The 21,924-nt window shown below is 36.1% G+C and overlaps 1 protein-coding gene across 2 annotated transcripts; it reads right to left on the reverse strand.

Moving 5' to 3' along the window:
- Positions 1-650: 650 nt before the first annotated feature.
- On the reverse strand, positions 651-19,545 carry LOC109034047 (uncharacterized). 2 transcript variants are annotated; one of them, XM_019046971.2, is made up of 4 exons: positions 18,594-19,545; positions 9,725-9,909; positions 8,890-9,074; positions 651-7,611 (listed from the first exon to the last, which is right to left on the reverse strand). In XM_019046971.2, the coding sequence occupies exons 1-4, from the start codon at positions 18,682-18,684 to the stop codon at positions 6,564-6,566; spliced, it is 1,509 nt and encodes a 502-aa protein (XP_018902516.1). In that variant the 5' UTR covers positions 18,685-19,545; the 3' UTR covers positions 651-6,563. The 2 variants fall into 2 exon arrangements, with proteins under 2 accessions (XP_018902516.1, XP_018902517.1); XM_019046972.2 differs by lacking the exon at positions 18,594-19,545 and adding an exon at positions 11,772-12,132.
- Between the last annotated feature and the right edge of the window lie 2,379 nt (positions 19,546-21,924).

The following is a 21,924-nucleotide window of genomic DNA, read 5'->3' on the forward strand; positions in this document are numbered from 1 at the left end:
GGGTTTAACAGGAAACCAAGCTACATTCAAATTTAAACTTATGTAAGTTAAAATATTCTTCACAACCTGAGAAAATTTAAATGAAGTTTCGAAGCGTTTAATTGTTCAGGCTTATATTGTTAAAAAAAAATTGTAAAAAAAAAAATGAGAAAATATTAGGCAATAAGAAATGCAGTTAGATCGATGCTAGGAAATTATGATTCCACTTTTGAAAAATAATACAGCAGAAATTAGGGCATAAATTATAGCCCAAATAAGCAATGATAGCCCCTGTGCATGTGTCTTAAAAAATCATTTCGGATGGAAAAAATTGCAAAATTCTAACATAGATTACAGGATTTAGCGACAAAACAAATATTGCATTTGATAAAGTAATCAATCTACATGTTGAAAGCAATGTTTTTTCGTTGCCAAATCCAGTTTTTATTCCTCTGAATTTTTCAATTCTTCTCACTGCAAATGATTCTTAAGACTCATGCGTTACATGGCAAATTGCCTACGCCCAAAGCCTGGGACAAATCACTTAAAGTGTGATAGAAGAGTGCCATAAAAGCGTATGTCGCCTAAGGATTGTAAGATTTGAATTATGCCTATTTATTTGCAAGAAGGAAGAGAGGAGGTAAAGAAAACGAAAATGAATAAAAGGAAAATTTTCTGATTAAAGGACTATGTAATTTTTCCTTTACCACTTTATCATGTACTTAAAATAACACAAGAGAATAAAACACATTACACACGAAGTAAGTATGATTACAATATATTTTGAGCAACATTCTAAGGCCAAATAATGCAGATCAGACATAAGTTCTAGAAAAATATTGGAAGCTCAAAACTATAATATGGCTGATATTCGAAAGGGACACTGATTCTAATGAAAAAATGAAATTTAAATTAGGACTGTAGAGACATTTTTCCCTTCAAAGCAGAGATTTAGAAGTCCTGTGAGGCATTTCTCATTGACAAAAAGGGAAACAAATGAGGTAAAAACAGAATATACCAAGTAGTATGGAAAAATTTCATATGACAGTTAACTTTTTGGAAACAGGAAAAAAGTTGCACAGATTTTTTGGAAAATTCTCCCTGAGAATGAAACATTTCTTGAAATCTTTGAAAGAATCCACAAAACTCGTCTCCTGAAAGAAATTAATTGCCAGATGAAATTCGGCGATAGTCAATATCACTTGGTTCTTTGTTGCTGAATGCTATATCATCATTATGCTAATGCTCATCCTTCTTGGACACATTCAAAACCAAGTTAAAACTTGTAAAGTGTACTTATTTTCGGACTTGACTCCCTAACTTGTGATACCTAACTTGTGATAGATTCGTTCAAAATAACAGAAATGAGTTGGAAAAAATTAGCGAGGTTACCAACGTAATGTGAGCTAAATCATTGTTCACAGAGCAAGATACTGCATTTTAGAACCCATTATTTGCAGGAGATATTAGTTAAATTTTTTTCCCTCTCCATCTGACATGAGGATTTTAAAGTGAATTTCACCAACTCAAACTAAATTGTGAAATAGAAAGTTGAATATGAGCTAGAATGGAGAAATGAGGAGAAAATGTCTGCACAGCCCTTTCACAGCTGACAATCAGGGAAATGACATCAGACAAAGACAGAAATAAATTAATAAGTAATAACAAGTGAGAATATGAACAAAATACTTAAAATTGATAATGGCAAGAGCACTCCCTAAAATTTACAGCTAAAAAATGGCAATCATTTTTCACTCGTTTTCATACATTGATTAAAATACCTCCCATTTAGAAAATACTTGTTACTTAAAATGCAAACAACCTTAAATAAGTTAAGGAGGACTTGCGTGCGTTAATAATTTGTTAATGTTCGTAAAAGATATACAAACTTGTTTCAGAATATAAACATAGCAACAAATCATTACCTTCAGGCCAAAGTATCACAAGTGCCATTTATGATTAGATGCTATGCTGCTGACATCTCAATTTTGTTTGAATGTTTTTGTTTAAACTTTTGCACAAACTTTCATGACAATTCATGGATAATTTCAAGACAATCTTGATGATAAAAGAAAAATTGGGTAAAATTCCGAAGTGATTCTGTTCATTGGTTTTTCCGTGAAAGTTGGACAAGTTTAGCAACACGGTGCCTGAGCACAAAGGGCACTTGAGATACCCTCGGCCAGAGGGCGGCAAAATGAGTGATCAGTGACACATTAAAGGAAAATTTGCTGAGCAAAAGTTGGGAAGGAAAAAAAAATATGTAATAAAAAATAAGGAATTGTAACAAGGGCGATCCAAAGTACTAGGATAGGAATTAAATTATTAACGCTGAAAAAAATTAAAGTGAGTTATGAATCTTCAGCATTTGCATGGGGATAAGAGGTGGAAATTGAAATTTGGGATCAGAAATCACCTGTTGAGAAAAGCTCTAAAATAATAAATTATTTCCAGCTTTTCTAAATAAAAATGAGCTGCAAAAAACATGATTACTTGTACCTCTACTTTAGCATTTTAAAGACATGAGAATTGTAAAGGAAACATATGACTAGGAGAGGCTTAGCAAGAATAATGAAAAAAAAACTTCAAAGAAAATAAAAACATGTTACGGCTTAGGCTTAGGAGGCGAATGTATATAACCTAGATGATTGGTAAATATTGGATTACTTTTATACTTGGACGTATTTCTACCAAACAGATCTATGTGGAGGTGAGAAATATGGGGTGTGCTCTAGAAAGCTGCATAAGAAGCAATGTAAAAGTGGGCGTGATTCCTTTTGTAGAATTGGAAAAGCGGAATTTTACATTCTATCAAAGAGACCTATGTGCCAACTGAATGCGGAACTCATGAGCCACGGGCATGGCAAGAGAGCGTTGTGGACAGGGCTCATGAGTTAAAGATGCGGATCCGCGGCTCGGAGTCTCCATCGTCGCCGCTGACGTCACTGGCGCTTTATTATTCTCATTCACTCTTACGGCCAGGAAACTAACAAGCACACCTCATATTTCTCACCTCCACATAGGTCTGTTTGGTAGAAATACGTCCACTTGATGACAGCATGTGCTCCATTCATAAGAAAACATTTAATTCACTGGCATAAGAAACAAAGAGGCTGATAGTTTTAAAATATAAAATTAATTTTTCAGGTGAAGCAATGAAATGCTTTTCTTTGATTTGACAAAATGATAAAAATTAACTTTAAACTTTCTGGCTCTTACGATTCAACTTGAGCAAAGTGTAACAGGAGCTGCTTTGAAGTACGAGGGTTGTCAAATAGTAAAGTTCCCTATTTTGTACCTAATAAACAAAACAAGATAAATCAAATTTGCGAAAGAAACTTCTTAGTTACCTATATTTTCAATTTTGAAACAAGTCTAAGATTTTTGAGGTAGTCGTGAGGCTCATGAGAAAACTTAATTTTACTGAGACCACTCCCCAACGGTTTTGGAACCCCACATCTTGAGAGCACTAAAGGTGCCTAATTTTTTTGCACTGAAGCTCCCTAATTGATCAACCCAACTTTTCTCAAAATTAGCACGCAAAAAGTTTCAATTTATAAGCTCATCGTGCTTAAGTTAGGTTGTAAACAACACCATGTCAAATATGTGAAACATTTATCCAGCACCCAATTCCTTGATTTTCTGCCTTGATAACAAAATTTATCTTCTCTGTCCGGGATGGATCAAACAAAGGACCTAAAATTTTGAATGACATTTGTAACCTGATTTTAACTCAGAGACAGTTAAGATTTTAACCACAGATTACCACAGAAACCACAGATTGCATAAGAGCAACATCAATCGCCATAGGTAATGGAAAGGATTTTGTGATACCCAGCTGTGTGTGCAGAAGAAATTATACAAATTTGAATTTATGTACAAATAGGTTTATGCATTTTTGCAAGAATGATCAATGAATGATGTGCCTACAAAAATGAAAGCGGTGAGTGTGATCAACTGTCAGATTCAGAGAAGTGAATCACTACTCCTCGCGAAAAAATATGATCATAAAAAATAGTCGAAATTCTATAAACATTATTACATATTTACATGACAATTGGATGTACACGGTAAAAAATAAATAAAAATATTTACAATATCTAATGCTTTTCAATTACTTAAAAACATTATAAAAAAAATAATCATAACACTCTCAAGTTTTAACATCAACGAGTACATAACAAAAAATAAAGCTAAGTGAACCATAGCAAAAAGAATGGTAGACTGATATGAATATTGAAAATAATAACAAAATGAAGAATTGAGTAAAATTCTAAAACATTAATAGAAATTGTCTTTTACATTTTACATTTCCTTTTTTTATCACAAAAACTGAACACTCTTAAATCTGAAGCTACCTACAAGGAGAGATCATTGCTTTTTTTGTCATTATATTAATTTGCTACTCATTGACATCAAAATTAAAATTTCTACTTTCTACTTATTGTAATTATGTAATATATTGTCTCTCGTACGCGGTTCTGTATCTTGATTGTGCTGTTTCAGTATTTCACACTAACATTTTATCTTTTTGTAGGAAAACTGATATGAACTTAATGATATGAATGTCTGAAATTTTTGTGAATTTTTCTTACTTTTGTTGGAAAAGATTCTGCAATCTTCAGACAAATTCATAGGACGATTCTCCCACAAAAAATGAAAAAAATGACGTCTTCTTAGAGATACTCAAAAAGCATAATCAAGATACGTTTCTTCCTACATGAGACGATGAATTAGTTCTCTTGAAAAATAGAGAAAACTTATGATTTGCTTTGATTCTTTAAGTTCTGATTTTATTTCGGTCTGAAGTTAGTTTAAATCATATTGCTAAATGTCTTCATTGAGGAAAAATTAATGAAAACACCAGGCCTCTACCGCTAATTCTAGCAAAGAGCCTTCTTTTCTGAGGTATTAGTATTCTTACATCTGAAGTGCGTGTTTACTTCGAGACTATTACATATAGTAGAAAAGACTAAAAGTAAAACCGATTTTAGACAAAATGAGAAAAATAAAAATGTAAAAAAGTGATGACAAATACATTGGTAAAAAAAAAAAATTAGACAGGATCAAGAAAAATACTTGAAAGGGAATAAAACTCATAAATGCAATTGAAGGGTGGAAGTTTAAAGAAGACAAAAAAAGATAAATATCAGAGAATGATGCCGAAAACAACTGAATCTTCAACCATAGGTCCTTTAAATTTTACACATCATGAAAAATGAGAAGAAAAATGGTTTTTAAAGAATATTTGTGGTATAAATAAATATTAGTTACAAATGCAGGAAAAAAAAAAAAAATCTAGCTGCAACCTGGAACTGAACTTTTACAGTGTCAGCTTCTATTCCACAGCAACAGTATTGGATTTTGTTTATTATTAGAATTTAGGTTTAGTAGACAGAAAACTATCCTAGTTAAGGGTTAGACAAATTTTTGCTAGTAGGGAAAGGTCGCAAGTAATGGTGCAATTATTGATGAAAAAGTAAAAGCAAAGACAATCATTGTCCAGCTGATCACAGAAACCAACCACTTGAAAAACCCACATCAGCTTTTCGAGTTTGACGGTCTTATTTCAATGGTGAAAGTCGCAAAACTCACATTTCAATTGCAGCTACAAAGAAAGAGAGCATCTTATCTCAAAGATTGTCATGCCTTAGTCAGAAAATAGTTGCTCTGTTAAAAGCAATTGTATCGCTAGAAAAAAAATTTAAAAAAATCCATTTACGAGTAGTCTTCAATCCAAAATAAACTAGCTTGGTTCCATTTTTAAAGGCCAAAAAAAGTCCACTATTTAGTAAACTTGCGATTTATAGTGGGAACGAACTGTGATAAAAACATCCTAGGATTCATATTTAGCAATGATAAGACAATGTTGGTCTCAAGATCTTAGTCCTCATGTTCATGGTTAACCTTAAAAACTGACTTTGCATCACCAATAAGAGCTGAAAAAAATTCGAACATTCCCACATTAAATGCCACACTGCTTGATTAGGTCGCAACATTTTAAACTTTCCTAAGGGGCTAAAATGTTAGTAACTTCATTTTTATTGCAATGAGAGGAATATCATACATATTTCCAACACTGAGTAAAATTCCGGTGAACCTAATCACTGAAGATGGTCAAATGCTGAAATAAAAATTATAGGATGAGGAGCAAGAACATTCAAATTTTTAATTCTTTCCGCTTGGAAATGTATAGAATTAGTTGGGTTAATAATTTTCGATTATTGGATTTTAGCACTGAGTGGACTCTCCATCCTCATTCTCATTATTATCATTCAAACAATAGAGGGGACAATACTAAGCATATTATTACACCTCTGTCAGCTGCATTGATTAGTAGTTTTTGGAAATGATTAACATTTAAAAATATTTCAACCACTCCAAGATTTGTATCATATACGGAGGAAACCGGTTCATAATGTAGAACGTTTACAACTTGGTCCGATTTCAAAGCTTCATCCATTCAATTCTTTGTTCGCTTTACTTTAGAGTAAAATACCCAAAACCAAATAAAAATTAAAGTATTCAAATACTAAGTTTGATTTGAAAAATATCACAGCTTTATCGGTTACTTATCACACGTTTCACAGAAAGGCGCAACTTAGAATTAGGAACAGAATGGAAATGGGGAACAACATATAGACTGTCACACGTGGATGACACGTTGATGTCAGCAATGTTATATCATCTCCTTCATGTTCAATACCATCTCTAGTAGGTACTTCAACTACAACAGTCTCATCAGATAAGAAATTAATTGGAAAATAACACTCTGTTTTATTTATACAGCCATGGGAGTAATTACCGTACATATATGTTGGCTTATATATATCGAAAACAGCATGGATATCATTCAGTTGAAAATCATTGTCACTGTAAAATATGTAGTAATAATACCCGTCAGACACAACATCATGCACGGTTTTCATGTGCTTTTGCATTTCAAAAAATTCAACACTTGTGCAAAGCTTTGAAGGAGGAAATCCTTGAGTGAGAAGGATATTGCCATCGTAACAAGTGTATAAGCCATACTCGAAACTTGAGAAAGAGGAATCATGAGCAGAGGTATTGTAAGTTAGAGCATTACCTCCATGCACTAAACCACCATCAAAACGATGCGACTGCTGGGCAGCTTTGGCAAACCTCTTTCGCTTGGGAGAAGTTACTCTTTCACTTTCATCTTCGTTCAGTAACTTTGCTAGCAATTCTTTCTCGATCTCATGCTTGCTCTTGGTTTTCTCATGCCTCCTACGTCTATGTAGTTTCGGACTTACATCAGCCTTGCTTTTGCTGTCACTCTCGATTAAATTTTTATTATCAGCCACCTTTTTTTCTTGATTTGACAAAATCTTTATGTTTTTGTTTCGGATCTCTTCTATCTCTTTCCTTTTCTCTTCTTCCATATTGTAATCTGATAAGTCCTCACCCTCAAAATCTCTTTCATCCGTTCCATTTTGAGGTGGATCTATGTCATTGTCGGACAGAATTACTTGTGCATTGGTTTCAAAAGTGACTGTTACCTGACCTTGACCTGTGGCCATACTGGGAGGTTTCCTCATGGGGTGATTCAACAAACCGCAAGTCTTCAAATTCTTCTCACCTTTCACAACTAAGATCCTAGACCCATCATACCTGAAAATGAACAGGAAAAGATAAATGATACTGCGTTAGAATTTCAAGCAAAGACAAGGAAGGGTCAGCACTCAGTACATTATTCCAAGGAACGATAGAAAATAGTGGGAGTGCAAAAAATGCTAGGGCTCTGTTTTCAGCAAATGCAAGGAAATTGTTGAGCTTGTTAAGCAAAGCCACCATCTTAAAGGAAAGATCCTAAAAATTTGATTAGTAAGTGTCAAAGAAGAGGTATACCTCAGATATTTTTATGAGGCAAAAACGCCAGATTGTAAGAAACAGTCCTCATTCAGAAATTATTCGTATCCCGGGAAAAAAGCACACTGATGTGACTTGTAAATACAGCAATATTAATCTAAAAGATGAATGTTGCTCGCATGATAAGCTCTCCAGTATTTTTGTTGAAAATTAAGAGGTTAGAAGAGTTTCAGCTTGACAATTTAAAAGACCAGCTTTCATATGGTGCATCGGTTTCAGCTTTTTCATTGACTGGAGACTTGGAAATTTCAATTCTTCACAACCACTATGAACAATTTTCTACAACCTTTAAATTGAAGAATAAGACACCATACTAATTTAACCTGACAGCAGATTGTGCCATTATTGTAATTGCCAACAAAGACATTTTCTGATCAAACATGCCGCACAATAGCATCGCTGCAAACGAAAATAAAGAAAAAAAAGCGAGCAATGCTCTTTGGCTTTGAATGCAGACTTACAAAATTGTCAACAATACGAAGTTAGCAAAAAAGTGCTTTGTTCTACAGTAACTTTGGGCTTCATACTTCTAGTTCCATTACTGAAATCTATCGATTTAATTGAATTAGTATACCTCGTTACACTTCCATAAAGACTCGAGTGCCAAAAATGAAAATATAAAACTAACAGAAGAGACTTTAGTAATCGACCCATTTTAGCTGTTGGATTGATTAATAATGCAATTAATTCATTAATCAATTTAATATTTTAGAGCTCAGATTTAGAACAGGCCGACTGATATAGTTTTTATTGTTTTTTTCTTATTTTCATTACTGGTGCTTAAGTCTTTGTGAGAGTGTCTGATTCAATTCTTACTTGGAGGCAAGGTAATTGTCACATCTTCTGACCACCAGAGAAGTTCATAAAGCTGTTTCAACACTATGTGACTGATCGCTTATTCATAGGTAATGGGAAGGAAAAGTGGGAGGGTTCTATCAGTATCAAAAACCGACAGGAAATTTGCTTTGGTGCTTCCACTTTGTAGAAACAAATTAAAACAATAATAAATCATAATTTTACCTAGAGCAGACAGATAATGAAACTGTAGAGCCATTGGGAAGGTAAAAGCCCCAATATTCCAAAGTGTCATCAGGTAAGGACATACTCTTTTTCAGACGGATATGTTTCCTGATATCTGTTTGAGGTTCTGGAGAACCCTTTATTTGAAAAGCACTAAATGATGAGTTCATTTTCAATGTTTGACCCTGAAACAAAACGAAAAATGATTGAAGTTGTAGGGGATGCACTAGTGTTAAATCAGTTTCAGCTGTATTGAAGAATAGAACAGCTTCTGTTAATTTTTTTACAAAGTAAATCAACTCGTCAACATGGATTGGCAGGATGTCTACAGACTCAAAGAAAAACAATTCTAAGACTGCTAAGTTTTCCCCGACCAAAATGATCAAACTCCCTGATTTTTACATGGACAATTTAAGGGTGTGGAACTGAAAATGTACAATTTTTACGTTCATTTCACTGCAAATGAGTAATGACAAAGCCAGGTAAACCTTTCTTCTTCAAGTGTGAATCCTTAAATTAACTGAAAGTAAATACCTCACTGAGACTCACTCCTCTGTTCAGTAATTAGAACGTGATTCAGATCATGAAGCCTAAAACCACATTGGGACTCACTTTGATTGTAAGGATATTTTTCCAGATTGCAAATTTCACAATTTTTTTATCTCCTGTCTTTTTAATCAAGTTTCCTGACTTTTTCCTGATTTCCCTGGCTTAATGATATTCCCTGGCAATTCTCGGTTTCTCCCTGACACCCTGATTGGGTATTTATAATATCAGTGCAGTGCGGTTGATTATTTTGTTGAAACTCAATGATTTCAAAGATTAAAAAACAAACCTGGCAGAAAATAGTTGATATTCCTTCTACTATTTCAAGGACATCTGACTCAGCCACAGAATAGACAACATCCATAAATACACTATGCCTCAGGTATAATGGAATTATGAGAAGAATTGTAGGTAAAACTGCTGTCAGCAAGCAGAAAACAGCCACTCGGCGTGCTCCATGCATTTTTCCAAATTCTGCGAACAAATATTTTGCAATAATTATACAACAATTTGTCTAAATAGGTTTTGGTATCAGGTCAAAAGTTTCAGTGAACCTCGAAGGATTCCCCTCAACTTCTTTGTTTTTTCTTTCCTTTTTTTCGGTGCAATTTCCATTATTCTGAGTTTTTCCATCTTTGTTACGCTTCATTTAAGAGACAAGTTTAGTGATAGATGTTAAAGCTAATTTTATTAACTGTAATTTCTTTAGAAAAGTGGAGGAAGGCAAATTTGTTTTCTTTTTACCAGAGCCTGCATTTCTTGAAAGAAGGGACATTCATACCCAGCTTATGAACACAACATCTGGCTATAGACCCAAGTCTTGAAAAAAAAGCCTCATTAAAAAATAGTTTGACAATATGTCTGTCATCGAAAGAAAATAAACAAGTGCGGAAGCATTAGTTTCAACCTGTGATATTACTTTATCTTCAAAGACAAGCATATTACAACATCCTAGAGTAGAGAATTGAATGCCCTCAGAAACTCGAGACTGACATTATAGGATTAAGATTAATAAGTTTAATAAACGGCTTGGCATGAATGTTTCTATTCCAAAGTTTTGATATGCTTAGACACACTTGTTCCTCATTAGAGCCGTGTTAAATTGTTCAAAATAGTCAAATGTAGTTGAGCTTGAATTGATGTATAAAATGTCGCGATATTCTAATCCTCTGGTGCTTCAGTACACAGCTGATGATGGTCCTGAGTCATGCAAAACAGTAGGTTTTAGTTGATCTATGCCAAACCCCTTAGATGATAGGAGAGGCACACTATCTTGCCTTGATAACAGATTCTTTGAGTAATCCTTAATGTATAGATACTGGAGAGGATGCTCTACGTCCTTATTGCAGCATGCAAATTTGAAAAACAAACACTTAACTGACCAGGGGCCGTTCATGAAATATGGAACATTAAATTTTATATTTTTTTATCCCCTTCGCCCCTTATCATTACGTATTTTCTGAATGGAATCCCTGACGCTTTAGATTTCAGAAAAAGGTAAGAAGCCTGAGTCAGCGTACGTGATCTGCTCCAGCCATAAAACTTGAAGTTGGCCCTTCCTGCATTTGAATATGATGCGATGATCAACAAAAATACACTCTACCTCTTTGTCTATATCCTTCGTAGATGCACTTTACTGGAATTGAGAGAGATGGATGTTCATGGTTGTGTGAAATCCATTTAGTCAGAAATTTTGGTGAGTTCAAATCAACAGTATTGTGAAATCTTGTTGAATTAACATTAGAATTTCTCCTTCTGATTGCTTTCAGTGCATTTGAGTTAAACTTCCATTCAAAAAATTCAGTCATTAAGAAGTGAGGAAAAAAGATTATCGGTGTCTTAATTCTAGTATCCAATTCAATGAACTTTTAGTTTGACTTCCGGTATGATTAAGAATGGAGTTATGACAAGGAACATAAGCTAACTTAAACAGGTTTAATGTGATGTTTATGAGTCGAAGAGATTTTGAATGGTGTTGGAATTTGGAGGCGACAATTCCATCTTTCCCTAATGTTTGTTGCAGCTCTTACTTAAATTTAGTCGTGACATATCTCATTTGAGGGTCTGATTCATAAAGGCTCAGAAAAAAAAACAGGAGCCTTAGAAAAGAGGAGCTTCATATCAGCACAGCAATATATCGTCTCGCTCTCAGCATCACATCACCGAGTCTCAAGGATCACAACAGTGTGAGTTGTTTGCAACTGAGAATTGTATGATAATGGATGTCTGATATTGAGCCAATTTGCCATGAGCATACTTACGCACAATGAAGCAATAAAAAATTAAGCACACAAGCGATGTACAATAAAAAGTGAATGGGGAAAATATGAACTTACATAACCTCAAAATGTGGGATCGAACAAAATGAAACTAAAATTAGACAAAACGCGTGATCAGTTGAAGTGAATACGACAGAAATGAATTCGAAAACATGCGGTTACAACGGCGGTGAATAATAAAATCATAACTGTTGCGACGAAAGAGAAAATTTGGAACTAAAGAATACAAAGTTGCTGACCAAGGTAATTAAAAATAAATAACTGATACTGATAAGAAAGAACAGGGTTGTCAAGACGCTAGAGTCTTACAATCGCAAGTGGTGCGCGGATGAGATGAATGTTTACTTCTTTCACAATAAGCATTCATATCGGAAAATTGGATTAAATATGTGAAGCATTTTTTATATGATCGTCTGCCATGCACTGAAAAAGCGATGACATCGAAGAATTATTGATTAGATAAGACTTTGAACTTGCACAATGTGAGTCCAGGAGTTGCCAATTTTTCAAATGTTGGTACGTCCGTTTTGGCACTCTTTTGAATTTGCGCACCTTACTTTTACCAGCCGTCGACGCGAAAAGGCAAAGAGCACCGCACTGCAAGCATCAGCCGTAGGAAGAAATTCAAAGTATATGCTCCACGGATGATGACAGAAAAATAATTTGAATATTGTTATATTCAATTTACGTTTTATTAATTGTTGATTTTCGAGTGGTGAAGGCGGGTCCAGATAAAATGTCTAAAAATTTAGTCGTTGAGATTATCGCTATTTAAATTTGACAGTCAATTCGTGCTTTTCCTTCGTGAAACTTTCATCAATGATGAGTTGTCAGAAAACGAAATATGTACTCATATAGGTAGGTAGATACTACTGATGTCGTTTCATACTGTATATTCTAGTAGATCAGAATACTTTATATGAATTGAGTAGGAATTAGGATGAATTATCATACTCATAATTATTGATACTCATAATAATTATTCAGAATAGGAAATCTGGAGGGGTGGCTTGGATTTCAATAATAATCTTTTCAGGATTGTTCAGGATCCTACGAATACTAAAAGAATTTCCTCAAAAGATTCAACTATTTGATTCGCAAACGCGATTCAAAGGCAAGCTGACTTCCCAAATGTTTCGTCTTCCGATGGAAAAATACGAAAATGTTCCAATGAAATGAAACAGGCCAATGTGAATCATCTCAAACTTCATGTTTTTACTTTCAAACTTTCGTTAGCAACAAACAAACTTTGAAGGGTACTTCGTGATTTTCGTAACTTGTGCTAAAAGCAACTCAGGGTGCGAAGTAACAATAAAAGTTTTCAGATTTTAAAGTTGAAAAATCGTCACTTTTTCGTTACATATTTATTTCGTATCACTGCATCGTAAAATGATTAATCGGTTCAGTCGTTTGTTTAGGATTCTTACTCATTCATCCGAAATAATAATTGTATATTTAGATGTTATTTACGATACCTGACACAATAAAATATTTGTCTGGTGAATTAAAAAGCGGAAACGAAATACAATACTTTAAGGAATGATGGAAAGAATCATAATGGCATCATGAGCACGGGAATTAGGGTTGAGCGCCGTGCAACGCTAAGGCAGGCCAAACGCACTACAGACTACACGCGACCTCCACTACCTAGCATCGCTTCTTGACCTCTGTTTGGGTCTCGCATTCAATTTGTTTTCTTCATCTTATCCACTTTGATTCCTCTTTTCCGTATTTTACTTGTCACCCTCTCGAAACACAGGTCCGTCTCATTCTATTATTTTATTTTCCCTTTCAATTCAATGTTCCTTCCGGCATCTTCGTTCTACTAAAGTGAGGTCGCCCTCAGGATTATTGAATCATTGTTTATCTCATTTAAACAGCTTACGTCAGTTCAGAGCGAGCTTTAATCGATACGTTTTCTAATTTTACATAAGTGATCGGCGGTGATCGGCGCGGTGGCGTGGCGTGAATGATCGATTATCGATATCTCGCCATTTGCAGCTATAGTAAAGAATCGATTACTAAGGTGTTCGCTACGAACACACCGATAATCGATCTTTTTTCATAGGTCTGAGTGGCGTATCAATCGATATATCGCAAAGCACACCACGCCACTGATCAAATCCTGTAACAGATTTCACAAATTTCGATATTTTCCAGAGGCGAATCCCCAAACCATTTAGCCTTAACTACACATGTAGCAGAGACTGAAATAAATTAAGGGGCTCGGAGGACATGGCGCAAAAGTGCAGTTTTCGCCATTTCGAGACTAACGTGTTTGGAGTTTCTAAATTATATGAAGCCACATGGCGGAAAGAGAGTTCAAACTCACACTTTGATGCTTAAACATTGGATTTTACCGGTGAATTTTTCATAGACTTTACTTCAAACTTAGATTTAGTTGCGGATTCACTGATGTGTTAATTTTTTCGAAAACTGCACTTATGCGACTTGTCCTCTAAGCTCCTCAATTGTGGTTGGGTAGAGTCCGCGCCAACCAACACTGCAAGAGAAGATCCGCCATCTGCTTCTTGAATTAAATGCGGAAATGATGTCGGATGATCTTTTGTCGCAGTCCAAGAGTGGGTAAACTTATAAGCGTACTTATACAGGGCCGGATTAAGGGGGCGGCCGCATGGGCAGGCCGTAGCCCATGGCGGCAAATTTAGGGGGCGGCAAACTTTGCGATTTTTTTGAATGGGTATAAAAAAAATCGGATTCAGGAAAAAAATTATCAATGAGAAAAGGGGACATTTCTCTTTCCTGAGAGTATAGTAATTTCTAATTTTGTCGTTTTTCAACATCAAGCAAGAGAGACAAGCAAGAGACAGCATCTTTAATTAGTCGAGTTAAGAGAGGAACTAAACACGCAATTTGGCCTGGAGCTTAGCGCAGAGAGGAATGATGACGAGAACTTGAGATGCAAAGGACAAGCCCTCGGCGCGGCGGTCGGCATGTAACACCTATTAGCGCCTGCAAGACTACATGAATACTTCACCCATTGCGCCAAACACAGTGCGGTCAGGAGCGGTGGGCGTGAAACGCGTAGCGCCTACAAGACTGCAGAAATACTTCACGCATTGCGCCAAACACAGTGCGATCAGCGCGGCGCAGCGGCGGAAGTCAAAATTATCATACCACATTTATGTTTGTTCTTTAATAATTTTTTGGTTCATTTCTTATAAATGGAGAAGCAAAGTTCCGTGAAATTTTGTTAGTAGTGTTGACAGGGCTTTCGCAAAAAATGTGTTCAACACGAGTAGGTAAACGCGTATTATGCACCCCTCCCCCTCCTGCACGTTCACTTGATGGTTTTTATTGATGTTTCAAAACGAATGAGAAGGGGGCGGAAAAATACAAGCGGCCCATGGGCGGCAAGTAGGGAAATCCGACCCTGCGCGTGGACTTAAAAATTTGCTTCCACATCGGAGTGTTGTGTATGTTGCCCAACTTAGGATTGAAGGGGAAACCCGAGAGGTTATCGCTGGTGTTTTCTTCAAGAGTATTTATTCTGTCTATGTTTTCTGCACACGCTTCTCTAAAATCAAGTCTTCATGAAAAGAAGGAAAAATTGACGGTGATAAATTTCAATAGAAATGTCTGAGCATGCGAAATTGTTGAATACATTCGCAAATAAGAAGTATCGATAACTTCTTCCCTTCTTTGACCTTCTTGTCAAAGTATCACAAGCGCCATGTGACGTTTAAAAATTTCCGCTGCCACCCCATTTTTTTACAGAGAAATTGTTGGTTGAACCTGTTTGAAAATTTCACTGAATTTTATCGGCAGCTCAAATGAAATTCAAAGAAATTTTCGAACAGCTTCGTTGAGCAATTTCTCTGTAAAAAAATAAAGTGGCACCGGAAATTTTGAAACGTCGCATGGCGCTTGTGATACTTCGGCCGGAAAGTGACGAACTCTCCTAGTCGGCTACCTCCTCACAATTACTCAATGTTTACCCACTCTCGTTACATCTATGTCATACTACACGGTGAGCTTGAAGTGGCCACAACTTTAGATAGATTGATTCAGCTTGATTCCATCCGTCTATCTGTGGAATATATATTATCCAATGTCAGCAATAAGTTTAATCTTCAGTTTCATAATACCCTCGTCGTTTATTTTTATTCTCAGCCGATCGATACAATGAGTGCGGTCATTGAATCGGGCATACACGTCTCACTCTTTTACCTTGATTGAACTTCTGGTAAAAGCATAGATGGACCGCGTTAAACAGAAAGGAACCAAGCCACATCAGCTATTGCCAAATTTAATTGGGCAATTTTATTTTTTACGTGAAAACGGTTCTGCGGATTTTCGTGGAAATTGTAGTGAAAATTCTCCATAGTTTGGAGCAAATTCCTTAAAAATTTCAAAGGAATCCGCACAAACGTTCTCTCGTAAAAAATTGTATTGCCCGGTTAAATTTGGCAATAGCTGATGTGGCTTGGTTCCTTTCTGTTAAACTCGGTCCAGATATCAGTTTGACATCGATGACGTGAGTCCTGTTATGCATGTATTCTTATGGGTCTCAAGCAGTGTTCGAAACTCACAGGCGCCAACGCGCCAATTGCGCCTAAGAGACAGGTCATGGCACCTAAAAAATGAAGGTTCTGTGCCAACTTGGCCCTAAAAATTGCCTCCCCCATCACCGTCTCCAAAACAAAATCCTAATTTTTCCATCCAGTGATTTTTCGAAAGTTACAATTCACAGCTGCTAGTTTTGTAACTAAAACTTCTTGCGTCTAACTTTTCACTAAATGCGCCATGATACATAGGCTAAAAGTCAATTTGGCCCCTAAAAAATATTCAATGGCCCCTAAAAATCGAGCTTGATGGGCCACATGCATGGCTACTGAAACTCAAAGATGAGTTTTGAACACTGGTCTCAAGGATCATGTCTCAATGCATATAGTTCCGTTTGGTAGAAATACGTCCATTTGATATCATCTGATGTCCATTGTATGACGCAGAAAGTGCAGATTCGCAAAATTTGTTCGGTGATAGGACCATTGAGCCAAAAGAAAAAAAAGATAAAACTTCTGCCCCCCTCTGAGGGAGGAGGGGGGGGGTGCGGGGTGCTGAAACGTGCACGGGCATGGGAGGGGCGGATGGATAGTAGAATAAAAGTTTTGATTTATTTTTCACCAAAAAATTGGTAACTATTTTTTCAAGAATTTTCGTTCGGAGATTATGATTTTCCGAGTACTTTCAACATGCTTTATGGTAAATTCCGATGAAGGGCAAAAGTTTTCGTTTCAAATTCAATATGCTGCTGCTTTGATTTTACATGATGCGATGAATCTATTAGAAGCCGTGTTTAAGCCTGCATTTATGAGCCTGACAAGGAGGAGATCCATTTTCTAACGGAAGAGATAAAATTCAGAGACGTTCAACACCTATTATCGTTTTGAGGTTTCAACCATGTTTCATCTTTAGATTTCACGATTTCTTCTTATACCTTTTTTTTTATATCGTAAAATTACGACCGAATAAGGGTAACTCCCGCCGCGCCTAGTCTGCATTGACCATAAGCAACTATTTTAACTTTCATGGGATCATATTGCATACCCAACGAAATGAAGGCATTTTGAGAGAATCCATGCAGTAGTTTTTGCTTTAAGGCTGCATTCATAGTCGCTCCTTGACCATATCCTTTCTTTGAGTACCCTATGATTAAAGGAGCGATGCCTACTTCACTATACCACATAATCTGCAAGTTTTGCCTTCAATTTTTTAATTTTTCCTTACGTCAGGACAAAAGAAATAATTGACCCCACATTAGGGTAAGAAACTAAATATATATGATGACCGCTCGGAAACTACTGCGGTGTTTCAAAATCTCTACCAATTTTTTTTTTTTTTTAAGAGGATTGAGTCAACCTCATTCCTTGAAATGGTTTAAAGAATATTCTTAAAATTTGAATGAATGGTCACAGGGGTTTTAAAACAAAAAACACCTATAAAATTAAACTATCGCGAGAAGTCTGCAACGCGTTGAATTGAAATATCGATGACTGCATGGATGTCAAGTACGTGGTTTCAAAGTCTCCGCTCACGGTTTACTTAATTTAAATGAAAGAACAATTAGCAAATACTATGACTTGAAATTTTTTGCAGATAAAGAAAAATATATAAAAAAAAATGAAAACGAGTTGTTTCTCTATAAAAAATTACGAGAAAAGAGAAGAATTGCAAAGTCTCATTTTCAGATATATGGTCCGAGAGTGTCGATAAATAAATGTTTTCCAAGTTGAAACAAGATTCCCTGTTTCATGGCACAGTTTTTTTGTCTATGTACTAACTTACGTATGTTCAGTTAGATTAAGTCATTCTTATTGTGGAAATTCTAAAATAGGAAATCGTTCAGGAACAATCCCTTAATCCAACTTAGAACTTTCAATGACCTCCCTTTTTTAAAAATTGTTCATTTGAGGGCGTAATACCTAAACAGGATTAAAAACTTGAAACAAACTTCAAGAAAACCATAGAACTAATAAAAAAGTTCGCACGGGTATACCTATTGTCTAGTAAGTGTCTGGCATGAATTTCCCCTCTAACTAGGTCTCATTACTCAATATAATAGTGAATTGGACCGCGTTAAATAGAAAGGAACCAAGCCACATCAGCCATTGCCAAATTTAAATGGGCAATTTAATTTTTTACATGAAAACGGTTCTGCAGATTTTCGTGCAAATTTCAGTGAAAAATCTCCATAGTTTAAAGCAAATTCTTTTAAAGTTTCCAAGGAATCCGTACAAACGCTCTCTCGTAAAAAATTTAATTGCCCAGTTAAATTTGGCAATAGCTGATGTGGCTTGGTTCCTTTATTCTGTTAAACTCGGTCCAATTAATAGGAAATAAACGGTCAAAACTCACTTTGTAATCCATTGAAAGAGTCGTAAGCATATGCAGTGTGATAGTACGCTATGCTGCCCATTTCGGGCGATTCGCGGGACAAGGACGGCATTTTCCACTACTTGCACCAAAGATTTTCCCAGAAACTTGAAAAGCAAATGTTTATTTCACTAAATCAGATTTATACGCAACACCAAGTTACGCTCCTACGCAAATGACGATGGAGTAGCCGAAAAGCGCGGTCAACTTCACAAAATCGCACTGAGCTAATTGAACGGTAAACATTGTACTGAGGTTATTTTCGTGTGGATTTTGATGCGAAAGAAAAATAAAAACATTGATAACGCGTCTATATTCTAAGAAGCAAGATAACACGCTCAACACCATCGATCACCGATCACGCGAGTGCATTTCGTAACGTCGTCAAATGAATGAAATTACCAATTTACGTTAAACTACCACCGCACCATTTTACGTTGAAAACAAAAATGTCTTTATCACCGAAAAATGTTTTAAAGTTATACGTCAAAACATAATATAAAAAGTTCAAAGTAAGGTTTTTGAAGAAATGTTCTATGGTTCCAATCTTGTCGAGCTCTCGGTCGACGAATTTACGTTAAACCACCACCGCACCTCTTTACGTTGAAAACAAAAATGTCTATTTCACCGAAAAATGCTGTAAAGTTATACGTCAAAACATAATATAAAAAGTTCAAAGTAGGGGTTTTGAAGAAATATTCTATGGTTCCAATTTCATCGAGCTCTCGGTCAACGCATTCAATATTAGTTTGTTTTGGAAAATGGGACGCGCATAATTTACGGGAACTTGATTTCGATGAAAGTTCGGCCCAAGAACCACACAACGATCCCGCAGAAAGTCGAGGGAACTACAAAAGGCAGACACTGACGACAAGACACTTGAAACAAGGCCGATAACATATGACAACGAGTTAATCTCCACACAATCTGAATACAAAGTTCACGCTCGTTGTCAGTGGTAAACAGAAAATAAAAATTCGTCGAGTCGAGCTGTGTTGTGTTGTGTTACGCATCGAGAAAAAGTAGCTCGAAACCAACTATTATTGCCGCGGCCATGATCGGTTGCCTATTTTCACACCACCCGATGGACATCAAGTTTGGTCGGCTTCGATGATTTCTAGAAATTTAGCCGCGGGGTGGTGGATGTGATAACGACATACTCAGCTACCTCCATCGTTATCAAAATAAAATGAGAGGGATAAAAATACGTGAATGATTCGTGACGGAGTTGGACAAGTTGAGGTTTCTTGAGGAGGGGAACAAGATAATTGATAAATATACCTACCACGGCTAAGGGTTTAATTTTGCACCATCGCCCTATCAATACTGACTGTTGAGGGACTTTAAAGTAAGATTAAGCAATTGGACCGCGTTTAGCAGAAAGGAACCAAGCCACATCAGCTATCGCCAAAAACTGGGCAATTCCCAATTCACTTCTTTACAAGAGAACTTCTGTGCGAATTCCTTTGAAAAGTTTGAGGAATTTGCTTCGCGCCATGCAGAAAATTCACTGTTTGCACAAAAATCCGCACAATTGTTTTCATGTAAAAAATTAAATCGCCCAAATAAATTTGGCAATTGCTGATGTGGCTTGGTTCCTTTCTGCTAACCGCGGTCTAATTGTCTTACATAGGTGGGTGAGTTCAAATAAGCGTCTAATCTGATGTCCCCAGCTGTTTTAATCGTCATAATCTGAGAAACATGGGCAGATCAAATTTTTTTCTCATTTTCCACACTATTGTTGACTATTACATGCTATTTCCCACTTTATTTGGACTGAAATAAAAATTTAGGAGAACTTTGAATGTGCAAATTGCCTACATTTGTCCCATATTTGAGTGTCCCCCGTGCCTGGTTCTTGACTTTAAATCGATGTTGCAGCATAACTAGAGTGATTATTTAAGAAAACTTTATCGGAGATCATAGGTAATGCTTTTTAATTTGAGAAAAAAAATATGTCAATTTATTTTTTGCTCCATCAATAACTTTTTCACGCGCTAGAATCATTGTCCCGAGCAACAGTCAGCAACAGTCAGGAGAGACATGGCAACGATGTAATAAGCTCTAAATGATTGCCGTAACGTTGAGGTTTATCCAAAAACGACTTTTTTTGTTTTGATTGAATAGTTCACACGTCGTAGATGGCAAAAATTCTGAAATTCGCAAATTTTTGTGCAAGATTAACGTCATTAACGATGCCAAACAGAATGCTATACACGATAACTAACAGGCCGTCAAGCATACACACACACACACTAATATCAGCTCGTAAAATACTTTCGAAGTGTGCGTTAGGGAAAATTTTCTCTTATTCCGATCCTCTAGGATGTGCTACTAAATATTCCGTGAAAAAAAACACCAAAATTGTCTTTACTGTTAGAGATAAGCTTAAAAAACAGCTTATTCCATCCTGTCCCATATGTTTCCATCCTGTCCCATGTCCCAGTTTAGTGGGACAGAGTGGAAAACTGTTACAACTGAGACTTGCTTATTTAAGCCCTGTAGGCGCTCTTTCCTACCGATTTAAGTGAAACTTGGTACAGGGGGGTATTTTTCAATGGGGAGCTCGAATTTTTAGTCGAATTTTGAAAATTCGAAAATCCAAGATGGCGGACATTGCCTAAAATGCTATCGCAGCGCCTAATCAACTGAGGCTTGTTTGTTTAAGCCCTGTAGGCGCTCTTTTCGACCGATTTAAGTGGAACTTAGTATCCGAGGGTATTTTTCAATGGAGAACTCGAATTTTTAGTCGAATTTTGAAAATTCGAAAATCCAAGATGGCGGACATGACCTAAAATGCTATCTCAGCGCCTAATCAATCGATTTACGCGAAACTTGGTATACGGGGGTATTTTTGAATGGGAAAATCGAATTTTAGTCGAATTTTCAAAATTCGAAAATCCAAGATGGCGGACGTTGCCTAAAATGCTATCTCAGCGCCTAATCAGTCGATTAAAGTGGAACTTAGTATCCGAGGGTATTTTTCAATGGGAGAACTCGAATTTTTAGTCGAATTTTGAAAATTCGAAAATCCAAGATGGCGGACATGACCTAAAATGCTATCTCAGCGCCTAATCAATCGATTTACGCGAAACTTGGTACCCGCGGGTATTTTTGAATGAGGAACTCGAATTTTAGTCGAATTTTCCAAAATTCGAAAATCTAAGGTGGTGGCCGTGGCTTAAAACACTATCTCGGTAACTAATTAATTGATTTTAATGAAACTGGACCGGAAAACCTTGCATTAGGAAAAGAAAGGAAATTTTAATAGGGGTGCAATACATGGTTTCTTATGTATCTTAGGCTACGAAAT

Source organism: Bemisia tabaci, chromosome 7, assembly GCF_918797505.1.
Source record: "Bemisia tabaci chromosome 7, PGI_BMITA_v3".
Taxonomy (NCBI): Eukaryota; Metazoa; Arthropoda; class Insecta; order Hemiptera; family Aleyrodidae; genus Bemisia; species Bemisia tabaci.